Source organism: Zootoca vivipara, chromosome 4 (genome assembly GCF_965207765.1).
Source record: "Zootoca vivipara chromosome 4, rZooViv2.hap1.1, whole genome shotgun sequence".
NCBI classification, from domain to species: domain Eukaryota; kingdom Metazoa; phylum Chordata; class Lepidosauria; order Squamata; family Lacertidae; genus Zootoca; species Zootoca vivipara.
Window position 1 is genome coordinate 27424653 of NC_142587.1, and position 15462 is coordinate 27440114.

General features: G+C 43.5%; 1 protein-coding gene across 2 annotated transcripts in view; it reads left to right on the forward strand.

Annotated features, from left to right (window-relative positions):
• Nucleotides 1-15462, forward strand: part of UXS1 (UDP-glucuronate decarboxylase 1) — an 83946-nt gene that overhangs the window by 31342 nt on the left and 37142 nt on the right. The window contains exon 1 of one of the 2 annotated variants that reach the window (XM_035115065.3): nucleotides 14387-14721. The exons of the other annotated variant lie outside the window; for it this stretch is intronic. Within the exon in view, the coding sequence (XP_034970956.1) occupies nucleotides 14622-14721 (100 nt within the window). The 5' untranslated portion in view covers nucleotides 14387-14621. Of the gene's footprint in view, nucleotides 1-14386; nucleotides 14722-15462 lie in introns of those variants that run through there. 2 annotated transcript variants of the gene reach the window in all.

Below are 15462 nucleotides of genomic sequence, written 5' to 3' on the forward strand. Positions count from 1 at the left end.
GAAAACTCAAAATGTTAAGGCTATTTGCATGAGAACACCTGTTTGTATGTATGAAATTTGGCATCGACCCAGGAAGGCCTGCTATGCTTGCAAATTTTCTTTCAAAGAGTACAAAAACAACAACAATGGCATAATCATTTGTGCATTTCCCCATGTAGGTCAGCTTTCTGAAGCACTTAAGTGGGATTCGAACTAAATCTTGTTTTCAGTGCACATTCCCCAATAAATATAATTTAAACATGCACACACAGATGTTGCAGTTACGAGAAAGTAGGCTAATTTGGGGATTGTTTTTTCCCCCTAGGAGTCTGATTGGTTTTTATTCTTAAAGATATAATTTTGGTTTGTTCTCTTATTTGCATTCCACTGCCTTTGTTTGTTTCTTCTGAGGATTAATGGTATATTCCAGACAGTGTTGCTGAATAAGAAAATAGGATAAAGCAGCTTCCCGATTCTGGTATGGATCCAGCACAGCAGAGGCAAATAAACAGATTTTTATTTTGTTTTTAACAATGTGTGTGTGTGTGTTCAAGTCATCTAATTGAGCAGGAAAGGCTACTACCAATTGCAGTATGTCATGCCTGCTATATGAATGTTTACAAGCCTAATTCAATTCACTTCTGTCCGAAATAATGTTCAATAATAATAATAATTTTTATTTATCCCCCGCCCATCTGGCTGAGTTTCCCCAGCCACTCTGTGGATCAGGACCTTAGAGGCTACAATACCTAGAAGAGGTGGTCACTCTTTTACAGCTAAGGATTTGCTAAGAATTGAGAGAAATTAATTAAGTTGACTTGCTCTTCTGTTATTACTATCAAACCTTTATTAGGCATTTTACAAATAGAATTGCAAGAAAAAGAATCACATACAAAAGTATTTAAAATGCATACAAAGCGGCAACAGTAAACTGCATATACTAATTGTGTGTGTGTGTGTGTGTGTGTGTGTGTGTGTGTATAATCTGAGATTTCTTCCTATTAAACTATTCCTTGAGACACTGCTGCCAAAAACTCAGCTACTCCTGCAGTCACCTTATTGTCAATGTCAGACAGGCAGAATCCAACATTTCCACCATGCTGGGGTGTCAGAGCACCCAGAAGGGGGGACAACACACGTTCACGCAGCATGCTGTGGAGTGGACAATGAAAGAGAATATGCTCTGCACTATCCGGCACATTCAGAGAACATCTACAGTATCTCTTGTCTCTGGGAGTGTTCCGATATCTACCCCTGACAAATGCCGAGGGAAATACATTCAGTCGGGCTAGCATAAATGCCCTACGTTGGTCTGGGATTATTAGCTTTGTAATATAGTTGACCCTATTATCTAAGATATTTAAATCATAGAACAAACTCTATTTGCAGCTGCCACAATGTTTTGTCTTTCCCAGCCACTCTGTGGATCAGGACCACAGAGGCTACAATACCTAGAAGAGGTGGTCATTCTTTTTACAGCTAAGGATTTGCTAAGAATTGAGAGAAATTAATTAGGTTGACTTGCTCTTCTGTGCAAAATAACTGAGTTGGGTGGTGATTGGTTCCGAATGGGAATTGTATCTTTGCTTAATCTTTTTTAAAACAACAACAGCAACAGCAAAACACTGCAGAGATTATAGCGAATACCTGTTGATGGCAGCTGTTTCCTGTTTAGTCTGAAAAGCTTGCTAGGAAATGTTTCTGTCACTAACTATTCAGGGATTGAATCCAGCAACAGCAAACATATGCAGCATCCTATGTGAACAAATAAATGGCCAAAATGGACCATGCTATATACATTAAGGCCATACAGCTTTGTATATAGTAAAATGGCATGGGCATTCCATGTTCTCCCACTAATACTGAAAGCAGATACCTTTATAATAATAAAATACTCGAGATTAATTGTCGTGTATGTTGGCCGAAAAATGCCTGTATTATTACTAGCACAATGGTAGTGCACCTGGTTTTCTTATAGAAAGTTCCAGGTTCAATCCTTAGCATCTTCAGGTAGGATTGGGAATGTCTGGGAATGTCTCAAGCCCTGGAAAATCACTGCCAGCCAGCCAGTAGTGGCTTAGAGGGACACATTCTGCCCCCAAGGCCTGAGATTTCCACCCCTGACTACAGACAGCCCTGAATTTCCTACTGGTTAATATAGGGGAGATACAAAATCACACTTTGCACCGGAAAGTTCAAAGCCTTGGTTGTTTTTTTTAAAATAATACCTTGTTTCACTTTGTCTACCAGCTCCATCTGGTACGCAGGCTGAGACCGTACCTGCCTGCAGACTGTTTTGCCAGAGTGGTGCATGCTCTAGTTATTTCCCGCTTGGACTACTGCAGTGAACTCTATGTGGGGCTAGCTTTGAAGGTGACCTGGAAACTACAGTGGTACCTCTACTTACAAATAACTCTACTTACAAATGTTTCTACTTACGAACGGAGCTCCGTCCACCATCTTGGATGCAGTTTAGATAGGATTTTTTCTACTTACGAATTTTTAGATAAGGTTGCTTCGACTTACGAATTTTTTCTCCCAATGCATTCCTATGGGATTCGACTTACATTTTTTTTGGACATTCGAATGTGCATTCGGAACGCATTAAATTCGTAAGCAGAGGTACCACTGTACAACTAATCCAGAATGCGGCAGCTAGACTGGTGACTGGGAGTGACCGTCGAGAGAGACCATACAACACCGGTCTTTAAAGACCTACATTGGCTCCCAGTACATTTCCAAGCGCAATTCAAAGTGTTGGTGCTGATTTTAAAACCCTAAACGGCCTCGGCCCAGTATACTTGAAGGAACATCTCCACCCCATCGCTCAGCCCAGACACAGAGGTCCAGCACTGAGGGCCTTCTGGCGGTTCCCTCAGCCTCCCCTCGAGAAGTGAGGTTACAGGGAACCCAAGCAGAAGGCATCTTGGTAGTTGCACACACACACACACACACACACACACACACACACACACACACACCGTGGAACGCCCTCCCATCAGATGTCAAGGAAATAAACAACTGACTTTTAGAAGACATCTGAAGGCAGCCCTGTTTAAGGAAGTTTTTAATGTTTGATGTTTTACCGTGTTGAGAGCCGCCCAGAGTGGCTGGGAAAACCCAGCCAGATGGGCGGAGTATAAATATTATTATTATTATTATTATTATTAATTTGCAAGTGAATTTAGGTTTGGTGCTTAGTTAAGGATTCCTCTATAGTTAAATGTTGTTGTTTTTTGTCATTTACACAATCCCCTCCCCCTCTGCCTGACATGAACCTTCGAGATTTCTGTGCTCCTTGAACCAATTGTCAATTGCTGTTTCCAGGAATGGTTTTGAAAATGTCTAATAAATATTTTTGGTGACACAATATGGATTCCTAGAATTGCTTTGCAAGGCTTAGGAATGCTGTCCAAACAAGACAGGATAGCTTAAAAGGGCAAAGTGGATGTGAATAAACAAAATCGTTTTAGGCTTGCCCTTAAAATGGTGACCCAACCTATAAGAATAGGAAATACACAAACAAAATTGAGCATTTAATGAGAACTCTGGCAAACTCATTTCAAAGGCAAATAGTGCCCACTTGGATCAACAGACGAACTTCCATTATTAAATCGTAAAGCTGTCAAAGCAGACTGGAATGAATGTTTGTTTTTTCTAGATCTGCTTGCTGAGATATCACAAAAAGAAAGACCCAGACACACCACGTTGGTTTTTTACCAGATTTCCAACTTAATTTCTTTCCCCCCTCCATTTTGTTGTTTCTTTCATTTATATCTATCTATACTGCAGCTTTTAAAGTTCTAAAGCAAAATAAATAAAATATAATACCCACACTACACAAAAACATAAAACAGCACTACTTCTGAAACATCTTAAATAATCATGTCAACATCTCCAGCCAAAACCAACCAGTGCATAACTAAAGGCCTTTACAACATATAGAATGTATAATTTGCAGTATAGCGCATTAATTAAAATCACGGAGAAACACAGAACAACCATTAGTGACCATGTGTACCATTCTCCAGGCGGTAATGAAACATTGGATTAAAATGTATAATACATTATAATTCTTGGTATTAGTAGAACACAACTTCGTAGCTGGCAGTGCAAATTTAGCTCTCTGTTGGAAGTTGGCCCTCCAGATGTTTTGGGACTACAACTCCCATGATCCCTAGCTAACAGGACCAGTGGTCAGGGATGGTGGGAACTGCAGTCCCAAAACATCTGGAGGGCAGAGGTTGCCTATGCCTGGGTTAGAGCATTGTGATCGAAAATCCAGTTCCTAAAAGCGTATGGTTTAAAACTAGCCATTAGAAATGAAGCATTTTTCAAACCCCACTTAAGCACATAGGCCTGTAGCAGAAACATTTGGAAAATGGAGTGAAAATTAAATTTAAAAAGCAGAAGACAACCAAGCCAATAGACCACTTCTGCTCTATGATACCATTTCCACAAAATCATGGTGCTTTAAATGTATAGTGTGGCTGTCCCCTCTGTGACACTATGGCAAGCAATTCTACTCAAATGAACCACCTGTGAACAAGAAATTCCTGTTTACATGAGGTTAGGATCCTGCTCCATCCAAAATGAAGACAAACAGCAGCAGGAGTACTGACACAGAGCTCTGTGTGCATGCAAACAGGAAGAAGAGGCCAACAAACTCAAAGGAAGAGAGATGAGGTGAGGGAATGCAATAACAAAAAAACTTGTAAATTTGTTCTTGAACATTGTTTGCAGGGGAAGCGTATCAGACCCTCCAAGTGTCCCTGTTTTCCCGTGATATCCCTGATTTAAAGAAGCCATCCTGATTTCTGATTTGATCCTGGAATGTCCCACTTTTTGGATGTCCCTATTTTCATTGGAGAAATGTTGGAGGGTATGGAGTTATCCGACCCTGAGCCATCTGAAGGCAATCCTGTATAGGTAAGGGGTTTTTTTTAGGTTTAATGTTTTATTATGTTATTTATATATGTTGGAAGCTGCCCAGAGTGGCTGGGGCAACCCAGTAAGATGTGTGGGGTGTAAATAGTAAAATTATGGAATGGGACATTCCCTATTTTCATCAGAGAAATGTTGGAGGGTATGGCATATCAGAAACATAAAGGGCAGCCTATTTTAGAAGTCATTATTCTTGACTTTATTCTGGGGGGGGGGACACAAATATTCTAAGTCACTGAACATGAGGTCCAGTACCGAGGGCCTTTTGGTGGTTCCCTCGTTGCGAGAGGCCAAGTTGCAGGGAACCAGGCAGAGGGCCTTCTCGGTAGTGGCACCTGCCCTGTAGAACGCCCTCCCATCAGATGTCAAAGAGGAAAACAGCTACCAGATTTTTAGAAGACATCTGAAGGCAGCCCTGTTAGGGAGGCTTTTAATGTTTAATAGATTATTTTATTTTATTTTTCTGTTGGAAGCTGCCCAGAGTGGCTGGGGAAACCCAGCCAGATGGGCAGGGTATAAATAATAATAATAATAATATATTATTATTATTATTATTATTATTATTATTATTATTATTATTATTAAAAGTTTATATCATATGAAAGTGGGGATGGAAAATAATTTCACCCAAACTTGAAATATGTCTGATTTTTTTGCCATGACACACACCCAGATTCCTTTTCCCTTTTTGGTGATGCTGGATTTCCTTTTGGGGCAGGTCAGTCAGGGAAAGAAAGTAATAGTTATGTAACTTTCACATTTGTTTTACAATATCCTGTTTTTCATGGACTGTTTACGTACAGCATTTCCTTTTATTGATGGTTTTATTGAAATCATTGGTGCATTTTCCAAAAGCGACACTTGGTGGTGCTGTTTTCGACTGCCAGATGTGCAGCCTTGTAAGTACATCAAGAAAGATGTACTTGCAGAAGAACATCGCGCTTCTGTTTAAAAGCCTCCAATGAAGGAGAGTCCACTATCTTCTGATGTAGTCCATTCCACTATCAAACAGCTCTTAACATCAGACAGTTCTTTCTAATGTTTAGTCGGTGTCTCCTATCTGAATCCATTGGTTCAGGTCCCACTCTCTGGAGCAGCAGAAAACATGCTTGCTCCATCATCCATGCGACAGCCCTTCTGAGATTTAAAATGTCTCACCGCTCAGAATTCTGGCTTACCATTAAGCATGACCCATCATCCATGGTTTCTTTCTTTGCAAGCCATGAGAAGTCAAACACAAATCTTCAGGATTTGGAAATGTTCCCAGTAATAAACATAGTTAGACAGTTATAAACGAATGATCACCAGTAATTTATGGTGGAAATTGCATAGCAATACAGTCATACCTCTTGTTACAAATGCTGTGGGTTGCGTATGACCCGGGATACATACGCGCTGAACCCAGAAGTACCGGAACATGTTACTTCTGGGTTTGGTGGTTCGAGCGTGCACAGACGCAACAAATGATGTCATGTGCATGCACAGAAGCACCAAATCACACCGCGCACATGTGCAGACGCGGCACTTCATGTTGCATACTGCTCATATTGTGTACGGGGCTCCGGAACGGATCCCATACACAACATGAGGTACCACTGTATTAACACTCGACAATTGGAAGAGCAAAATTGTGTGCAATGCTAAAATAAAGCACTGCTCAAGTGTAATTAAAAGGTAAAGGTAAAGGTACCCCTGACCAGGTCCAGTCGCGGATGACTCTGGGGTTGCGGTGCTCATCTCGCTCTATAGGCCGAGGGAGCTGGTGTTAGTCCACAGACAGCTTGCAGGTCATGTGGCCAGCATGAGCAAGCCGCTTCTGGTGAACCAGAGCAGCACACGGAAACGCCGTTTACCTTCCCGCTGGAGCAGTACCTATTTATCTACTTGCACTTTGACATGTTTTCAAACTGCTTGGTGGGCAGGAGCTGGGACTGAGCAACAGGAGTTCACCCCGTCATGGGGATTCGAACCGCCAACCTTCCAATCGGCAAGCCCTAGGCTCTGTGGTTTAAACCGCAGTGCCACCCGCATCCCTAAGTGTAATTAAGAAAGCCAATAACAAAGGTGTGAAATAAATGACTAGTGATTACATTAAATATTATATAAACATAGGAACATGCTATTTGCTGTGTCAGCTCATAGATCCATGTAGTTCATTTTTCTCCTCACCGACTAGAGTAGAGACTTTCCTAGCCTTGGAGAAAGCAGGGATTGAACTAGAATTCTCCGCATTCAAACCTTTGCTTTGCCAACCCTGCCTGATGGCTGCATTTTACTTAATAAATAGTGCAAGAGTTCCTGATCATGAATTTCGCATGTCACATCCAGTTTGACCCCAGGGGTGGCATGGCACTAATTTTAACTCAGAGGAGCACTATTTAAGGCTAATGGGCCTTATTTAGCCATGGGCATAATGTTAATGGGTCTATTCTGGGTAAAATGTAGTTGAATGCCACCCTAAAAAAAAAAAGTCAGCTTTGTATAACTTACAAATCTATTGCAGAAAAATGTAGTGATCAGTAATGGGAAAGCCCCTGTACAGTCTGCCAGAAGATCACTGGGTGATTGCTTACTCTTTAATCCCTGTTATCATTTGTTACACAGTCTGTCTGCCTCCATTGCCCACATTCTTGTCTGTGCATACACTCTGGAACAACAGAGAAATATTTCCAGCAAGAACAGCAGCTTTACATTGATGCAAAACACCCACTCCCCCACCACACAGACTTCAAACATAGCCCAGTGTTGCAATTACCACAAACACTTCCACTTAGCTACGATGTCAGCGTCAGGAAATATCACATTATTAGACAGTCCTGTTCCTCATTTCTCTTGCTCTCTTCTTCATTGTTAATATGCACAGGTGTTCTTCTGGTGGCACCACGATTATGGAACACGGTCCTTACACCCAGGAACTTTACGAGGGTCATGTGTCAGGTACATTTTATTTGCCCAGGCATTTCTATTCGGTGTTTCGTAGCCTGCTGCTTTTTAGATTTCTATCTTATACACACAAAAGGTAAGACCCTTTGAGTTCAATGAGACTTATTTCTGAGTCCTAACGGATTTTTTTGTGTGTGGGGAGGGGGTGGAATTCAACATAGCACTCAGGAGAACAATACTCACCCTTTCCTTCCCCTGCATGCTGTCCTGACAGAGCAAATTTTGGGGGAGCTGTGGGCACTGGCGGAGGAAGAGGAGTGCAGGCGGAGCACACCGCCCGCAGCAGCATAATCCTGGTGGAGTGCCATCGTGGCTCCCCCCCACGCACTGGGCACCACGCCCCCGCAGGTGGCGTGCCACACCCCAAGGACACGCACCACGCCCCGGCGGGCGGTGCGCCATGCCCCTGGGACGCATGTCAGCCCTGCTCCTGCCTGTTCTCTGCCCCCTGGTGCCGGAGCATGAAGCTCCGCCACTGGTGTGGGAGTGCATAGGAGGTAGAAGGAAGAAGCCCCTGTTGTGCTAGCAGGAGTCCAATAACAGAACCAGGTAGCTGAATCTGGACCTTTATTTGCTGTTCAACACTGCTTTTCAGATTTGTGTGGATATTTATTATTGACTTACATTTTGCTTTTCTGTTTCAAGCTACCTCAAAGATTTCTCAGTCGAAGCAGGGTAGAATAATATGTTAAGCATACAAAGTAATGACACATAGCAAATAGCAGCCACCTTTACAGAGTGGAGGATATTGGGATATTTCCCCCCCGGATGGCCTCTAACCCAACCTTCAGAAGACGACACATATCACTGATAAGCAAAGGAACAGTTTATCCCTTGGCCCTATCCCTCCCTCTTAAGACAAAAACGTCCGACTGAAAACTTGAGAGCCCCAAAGATGAAAACAAAGGGGAAAATTGTGCGTGGAAGAAGATGACTTTCAGACTTGATGCTGATTTGAAAACTAAAAGGAGAAAGCATCCTTTTACTCAGTGCTCTTTTGGGGGGGGGGTTAAAATGAGGGGCCAGGACTCATATTTTGATAAAAGTGTAATGGGCAGCAAAAAAAAGAGGGGCAGGAAAGATTGAGGGCACAAGGAGAAGGGGACGAGATGGTTGGACAGTGTTCTCGAAGCTGCGAACATGAGTCTGACCAAACTGTGGGAGGCAGTGGAAGACAGGAGTGCCTGGCATGCTCTGGGCCATGGGGTCACAAAGAGTCGGACACGACTAAACAACAATACTCCACCACAGTGAATGCTGTCATGAAGACGCACTACTTTTACCCATTCTTGCAATACATGCACATTCTTTGACTCATGTTCTGCAGTGGCATTTGCAGGAGTTCTGAATTAGCCCTTGTATCACAGACAGCCACAGGGAACGGTCAAATTCATCATGTGCTCTTCACCCAGGCACAATGTTGCTTATAAAATCTCTTACTGAACTATTTGCCAGTCTTTCGCAAATTGTGAATGAGTGGGCAGGGACTAGGCCCTGAATAGTCCTTATAGTGAGTGGAGGATATTGGGATTCCCCCCCCCCCAATGGCCTTTAACCCAACCTTCAGAAGACGACACATATCACTGATAAGCAAAGGAACAGTTTGAAAACAGGATAGAGTTGGAAACAAGAGAAGAGACAATTGGGAATGTCTAACGAAAGTCCTTCAAATTGCTGTTATCATGCTTACATGAGACAAATGCCCCTACACACACACACACCAGTTACGTCAGGGAATATGCCCTTCAGGAATAGAAAAGACTGGGAAGAATATAGCTCAAACATACTGAGGGTTTCCCACTGCAGCCTCAGCTCTGTTTTGCCAGAGGGCAGGCTGTTGTCTGTCTGGTGCAACTGGCTCAGAAACTAGCACGGCTACGAATATACACAGGATTGCAGCGTAATTATGCATTGTGACATGAGAGTGCTCATTGCTTGGGAGAGCAAGCGATGAGACAAGAACTTCTCAACAATTGATTTTTATTGAGAAAGTATAACTACGCGGCAATTTAATAGTTAACTGCAAAGTCTACCCCAGGGACCCCAGCAGCAGAGAAAGGGATGAAAAAACGATGCTGCAACAAGGTTGCTTGGTGTGAATTGCTTTGCTTTTCAGTGGGAATTGAAAGGCTGGTGTGTGAGAGCACACATATGCACATAAGAGAGAGTTTTACTGTTTCTTCTTTATGCAGAATTATTAGCAATTGGGGAAAATCCAACATGAAGGTAAGAATAAGAGACTTTACTCAGCAGTGACAAGGCTTTGCTAGACAGAATCCACTGGAAGTGGGAGTGAAGGAGAACACTTAAAACTGGGATCAGTCGAGCTGAGTTTATCCCAACAATACCTTTTCTGGAATCACATAGGAGTTCATAAGAACATATGCAGCTAGGAGTTCTAAAACTTTGACACAAGTTGTTACCAAATGTATGAAGAGCCTCTCAAGAGTGCGATAGGGGGCGCCACCCCCCCAGATACCGAACTGCCTGCTGGCCATATACACAAACACACCATCAGTTTCATTCTGAAGGCACTGTTGCAACAACAGGTGTAAAACTGTTAGAGAGGTCGTTCAGTGAAAGGTTGCATTATAGAGACCTGTCCTAAGTACCTGTCCTTCCAGGGGAGCGGGTGGCACTATGGTCTAAACCACTGAGCCTCTTGAGTAGTACCAGATTTACGTATAAGCTAAACAAGCTATAGCTTAGGGCCCCAGTCTCTTGGGCCCCCCCCAAAAAAAATTAAAGGAAAAAACCTGGATGTACATTTCCAAAATATAAGATAAAAAACAAATAAAATAAAACCTACATATAGTTAGAGCTTTAAAATTATTTCACTATTTCTGTACTATACTTCTTAATTGTATTTCACTACAGTATTGACATACTTCTTCTTAATTGTATTTCAGTTCAACAATTACTTTGAAAAAATAAACAATTTGTTATGTGCGAATGGCTTTAGATACCTATTAGGTCCATAAATTACCATATAGCATATATTCAACACAAAAACCAGTGACAATTTGTTGTTGACAAAGGACAGCTGGACATAAAAAGGGCCCCATTACCTTCAGTAGCTTAGGGCCTCATCAAACCTAAATCCGGCCCTACTCTTGGGGTTGCTGATTGGAAGGTCGGCAGTTCGAATCCCATTGCTCTGTCCCAGCTGCTGTCAATCTAGCAGTTCGAAAGCATACCAGTGCAAGTAGATAAACAGGTACCACTGCAGCGGGAAGGAAAATACTGTTTCCGTGCGCTCTGGTTTCCGTCACGGTGTTCCATTGTGCCAGTAGCAGTTTAGTCATGCTGGCCACATGACCCGGAAAGCTGTGTGTGGACAAACGCTGGCTCCCTCGGCCTGAAAGCGAGATGAGCGCCACAACCCCATAGTCGCCTTTGACTGGACTTAACTATCCAGGGGTCCTTTGCCTTTTACCTGTCCTTCCAGAAGGACAGCTGCTAATAAATCAGAAACAAATGAAGTAACTGCTGTTGAAGTCAGGAAGGAAGGATTGCACAAAAGCTTTACCAGGAAAGGTATTATGCGTGCAATTTCAAACAAGGCAGTGTTTTTCAAACTGGTGTGGGTAACCACGGATTCTTGCAAGCTGAAAGCCTGTAATAGTAAACAAATCTCCCGGAAGGACAACTTCCCAACACTACTGATCTTCTTCCGCAACATGAAGCTGCAGGGTGAGTGTTTGAGGGCGTATTATCAGCCCGCCACAGGCTGGTGTCCTATGTGAACTATTGCTTAAAACCATACCCAGAATCCTGTGCAATGCTCAGGGGTTTGCGGCAGATATGGGATTCCCCTGCAGGGAAGAATGATGTAGAAAGGACTTCACGGAATCAGAGTTTTTGTAAAGCACTGTCTTAAGACAGCAAATGCCTGAAGTGGTCAAGATGATACCATCATCTAATTGTGATTTGGCATCTAGGAATTGTTACTGAAATAAGTATGTTGTCTTACCTCCCATCATATTAACTCAAGCAATTTCTTTTTTCTTTTTAAATACTTTTTATTGATTTTCATACATAATTCCTAATACAGGCTTATGTGTTCTTCTTCAAAGTAAATATCCATACCAAAATAATATCAAGATATATTCAAGACTACAATTACAATGCCAATAACCGTTATTTCACAAAATATAATAAAAGAGAAAAAATGGAAAAATGGAAAAAAAACCCTTTCCCCATCCCCTTTATTATCTTAACATCTTTTCGTATTGTCTTTCTCCTTTAGTTCCGCCAAACCAGACTTCCACCTTCTTTTACATTTGGTTTTCTATCCTCTTTTATCTATTACCTGCTCTTCATCCTTCGTTTCTATATATTTTCTCTTTCATCAAAATCTCAGTTATGTTCCATTATTACAGTTGTAGATGTTAATTCATGCCAATTAGTGTTATTGTTGGTTTACCATGTTTTTTTAAGATATTCTGTAAATTTTCTCCATTCTTTTTGGGCTTCCTGATCTTTTTGTTCTCTTACTTTTCCAGTCAGTTTGGCCAATTCCAGATATTCTACCATTTTGACCCTCCACTCCTCTGCAGTTGGAACCTCTGTTGTTTTCCATCTTTGCACCAGTAGCACCCTGGACGCTGTGGTGGCATACATAAGTATTTTTTGATCCTCTTTTTTAATATCTTTCCCCATTAGTCCCAACAAAAACAATTCCGGCTTTTTGGGGAATGTATATTTTAGTAATCTTTTTAGCTTGTTGTATATTTGTTCCCAAAATACCTTAACCACATTACAACGCTACCACATATGGTATGTATCCCCATCCTCCAACCGACATTTCCAACATTTCTTGTCTTTTTTCTTATAAATCTTGGCCAACTTGACTGGAGTCAAGTGCCACCGGTACATCATTTTCATTAAGTTCTCCTTCAGTACCGTGCATGCTGTAAATTTAATATATTGGTTCCATAATTTAAGCCAGGCATCCCCAAACTTTGGCCCTCCAGATGTTTTGGACTACAGTTCCCACCATCCCTGACCACTGGTCCTGTTAGCTAGGGATCATGGGAGTTGTAGGCCAAAACATCTGGAGGGCCGCAGTTTGGGGATGCCTGATTAAGCCATAAGTCAATTTCAATATTGTGTCCAAAATCCATAGCCCACTTAATCATAACGTCTTTTGTTTCCTCATCCTTTGTATTCCACTCAAGTATATGATCATATGATTTAGATAATAATTAACTCAAGCAATTTCTGCTAATTTAATACACTGGATGTAGTGAGGTGCTGGTGTGGTACAGTGGTTAGAGCAAGGTGCTCCATCCCAAGGGCCACATGCAGCCCTTGAGGCCATTTGTGGTAGCCCTCAACAACATTCCTCATCCTGCCTTTCCCAGGCTGGGTAAGCGAGGCCCTGGACTTTGGGAAGGAGACGCAAAAGCTCTGTCAGGGTCATAGAGTCCTCTCTCCTCCTTCACAAAGCTTAGTCAACACCATCCTAGCATTGGGAAGGAGGTGGGAGGGGTGTAGGACCCTAGTGACCAGATAGAGGGTCACTGATCCTCATCTATACAACTATACCATACCCTCCAACATTTCTCCGATGAAAATAGGGATGTCTTACCATACTCTCCAACATTTCTGATAATAGGGACATCCTTAGGAAAAGTGGGACATTCCAGGATCAAATCAGAAACTGGGACAGCTTCTGAAAATCTGGGACCGCCCCTGGAAAATAGGGACACTTGGAGGGTCTGCTATACAACCTTTAGAACATCTCAAGGCAATCCTGTATACTATAGGGATGGGGTTTTTTATGTTTAATGTTTTATCATGTTTTTATAGATGTTGGAAGCTGCCCAAAGAGGATGGGGAACCCAGTAAAATGTGTGTGGTATAAATAGCAAAATGATGATGATGATGGAATAGAATGCCCCTATTTTCATTGGAGAAAAGTTGGATGGTATGTTGTTTTAAGGGCTTCCTTTTGGACAGGCATCCCCAAACTGCGGCCCTCCAGATGTTTTGGCCTACAACTCCCATGATCCTTAGCTTAACAGGACCAGTGGTCGGGGAAGATGGGAATTGTAGTCCAAAACATCTGGAGGGCCGAAGTTTGGGGATGCCTGCTTTAGGACATCAAAAGGTTTTTTCCCATGTGTTTACTAATCATTACACAGGTAGCAAGATCCTTAGGGGCAGAAGGTGCCGGTGCTGATGTTTGCCTGCAGCGCAAAACTTCCAACGTTTCTCTGATGAAAACAGGGACGTCTTCTTCCAACAACAACAATTTTATTTATACCCCGCCCATCAGGCTGGGTTGCCCCAGCCACTCTGGGAGGCTTCCAACATATATAAAATTTTCATAACAAAACCAACCGCCTCTATCCACTCCAAATCTAAAATTCCCCACCAAAGCGAGCGAGAAAGAAAACACAACGCACGCCCCCCGCTCTCTCTCCCCACGCATGCGCAGTGAGCCAGCGTGACCTCACGCCCTCCCACCTCCGCGTCATCTCCTTCCCCTTCCGTCGCCTGGAAATAGCGGGCCGAACCCGGCGAGGAAGGAAAGGAAGAGGAGCTTTGGCGTGTGTGCGCAGGCGCGTCGTCGCCGCCGCGGCCGGGAATTGGCTATCCTTCGTCGTCAGCGGCTGCTGCTGCCGCTGGTGGTAGCGCGGCGCTCCGGGGACCCCGGCGTCGTGTTTTTGGCAGATGCTTGGCGGCGCCTGAGCTCCGTCCGCTGCGCTCCGGGCCTCCCTGTGCCGCCGCCGCCCGCCCCGCCGGGGATGCTGAGCAAAGGGGCGCTGCAGCGCGTGCTCTCCGCCGTCAACAGGAGGAGGAGGATGAAGCTGCTCATGGGGCTCGCCCTGGTCGCCTACGTCGCCTGTAAGTGCCCGGGCAGGCAGGGTTCGGGCTCCCATTCATTCGCCCCTTCCCAAAATGGAGGGGAGGGTCACTGCGCGCTTTCCCTCCACCCCGCACTCGCCTCTTCGGTTTTTCATTTTTGCAAATTGCAGCAGCCGAGGGGTTGCACCAAACGCAGGGAGGGAGGGAGGGAGGAAAGAGAGCGGCGTGGTGGGGAGACATATGTGACATAGCAATTCCGGGAGGGTTTTTTTTTTTTTTTTGCAAAAGGTTCTGGGGGGAGGGAGTCAAGAGTTTCTGGTGGAAGTTTGCAAAAGTCCCCGTCGCTTCTTTGCGTATTTGTTTTTCAGCGGCAGCGGGCAGGAGGGAAACCTCTTGATTGCGCTTTCTGCCCCTTTGGGTGGCTCTTTTTTGGAGGGGGGGGGCGTGTTGTGCAAACTTTTGCAAAGTCTAAAAGCAAAATGCCCCAAACCTCCGACCGTGAACGTGCCTCCAGGTTAGGCCCCAAGTCCGTATTTGAACACTGACCAGAGTGTGCTTTGAGATTTTGTGGTGTGTGTGTTTGCCAGTGGAGGAGAGAAGCTTCTCTGTGTTCTCAGGTGATGGCAGTGCAATACTTAGTCATGTCTACTCAGGAGTAAGCCCTGCTAAATTCAAAAAAACGGTAAGTGGAGTTGGGATCGCAGGCTGAATCAAACAAAAAGATGGTTGTGTGGCCTGTGTTTACGATTAGTATTTACCACAGCTGTGTCTTTTTTCTTT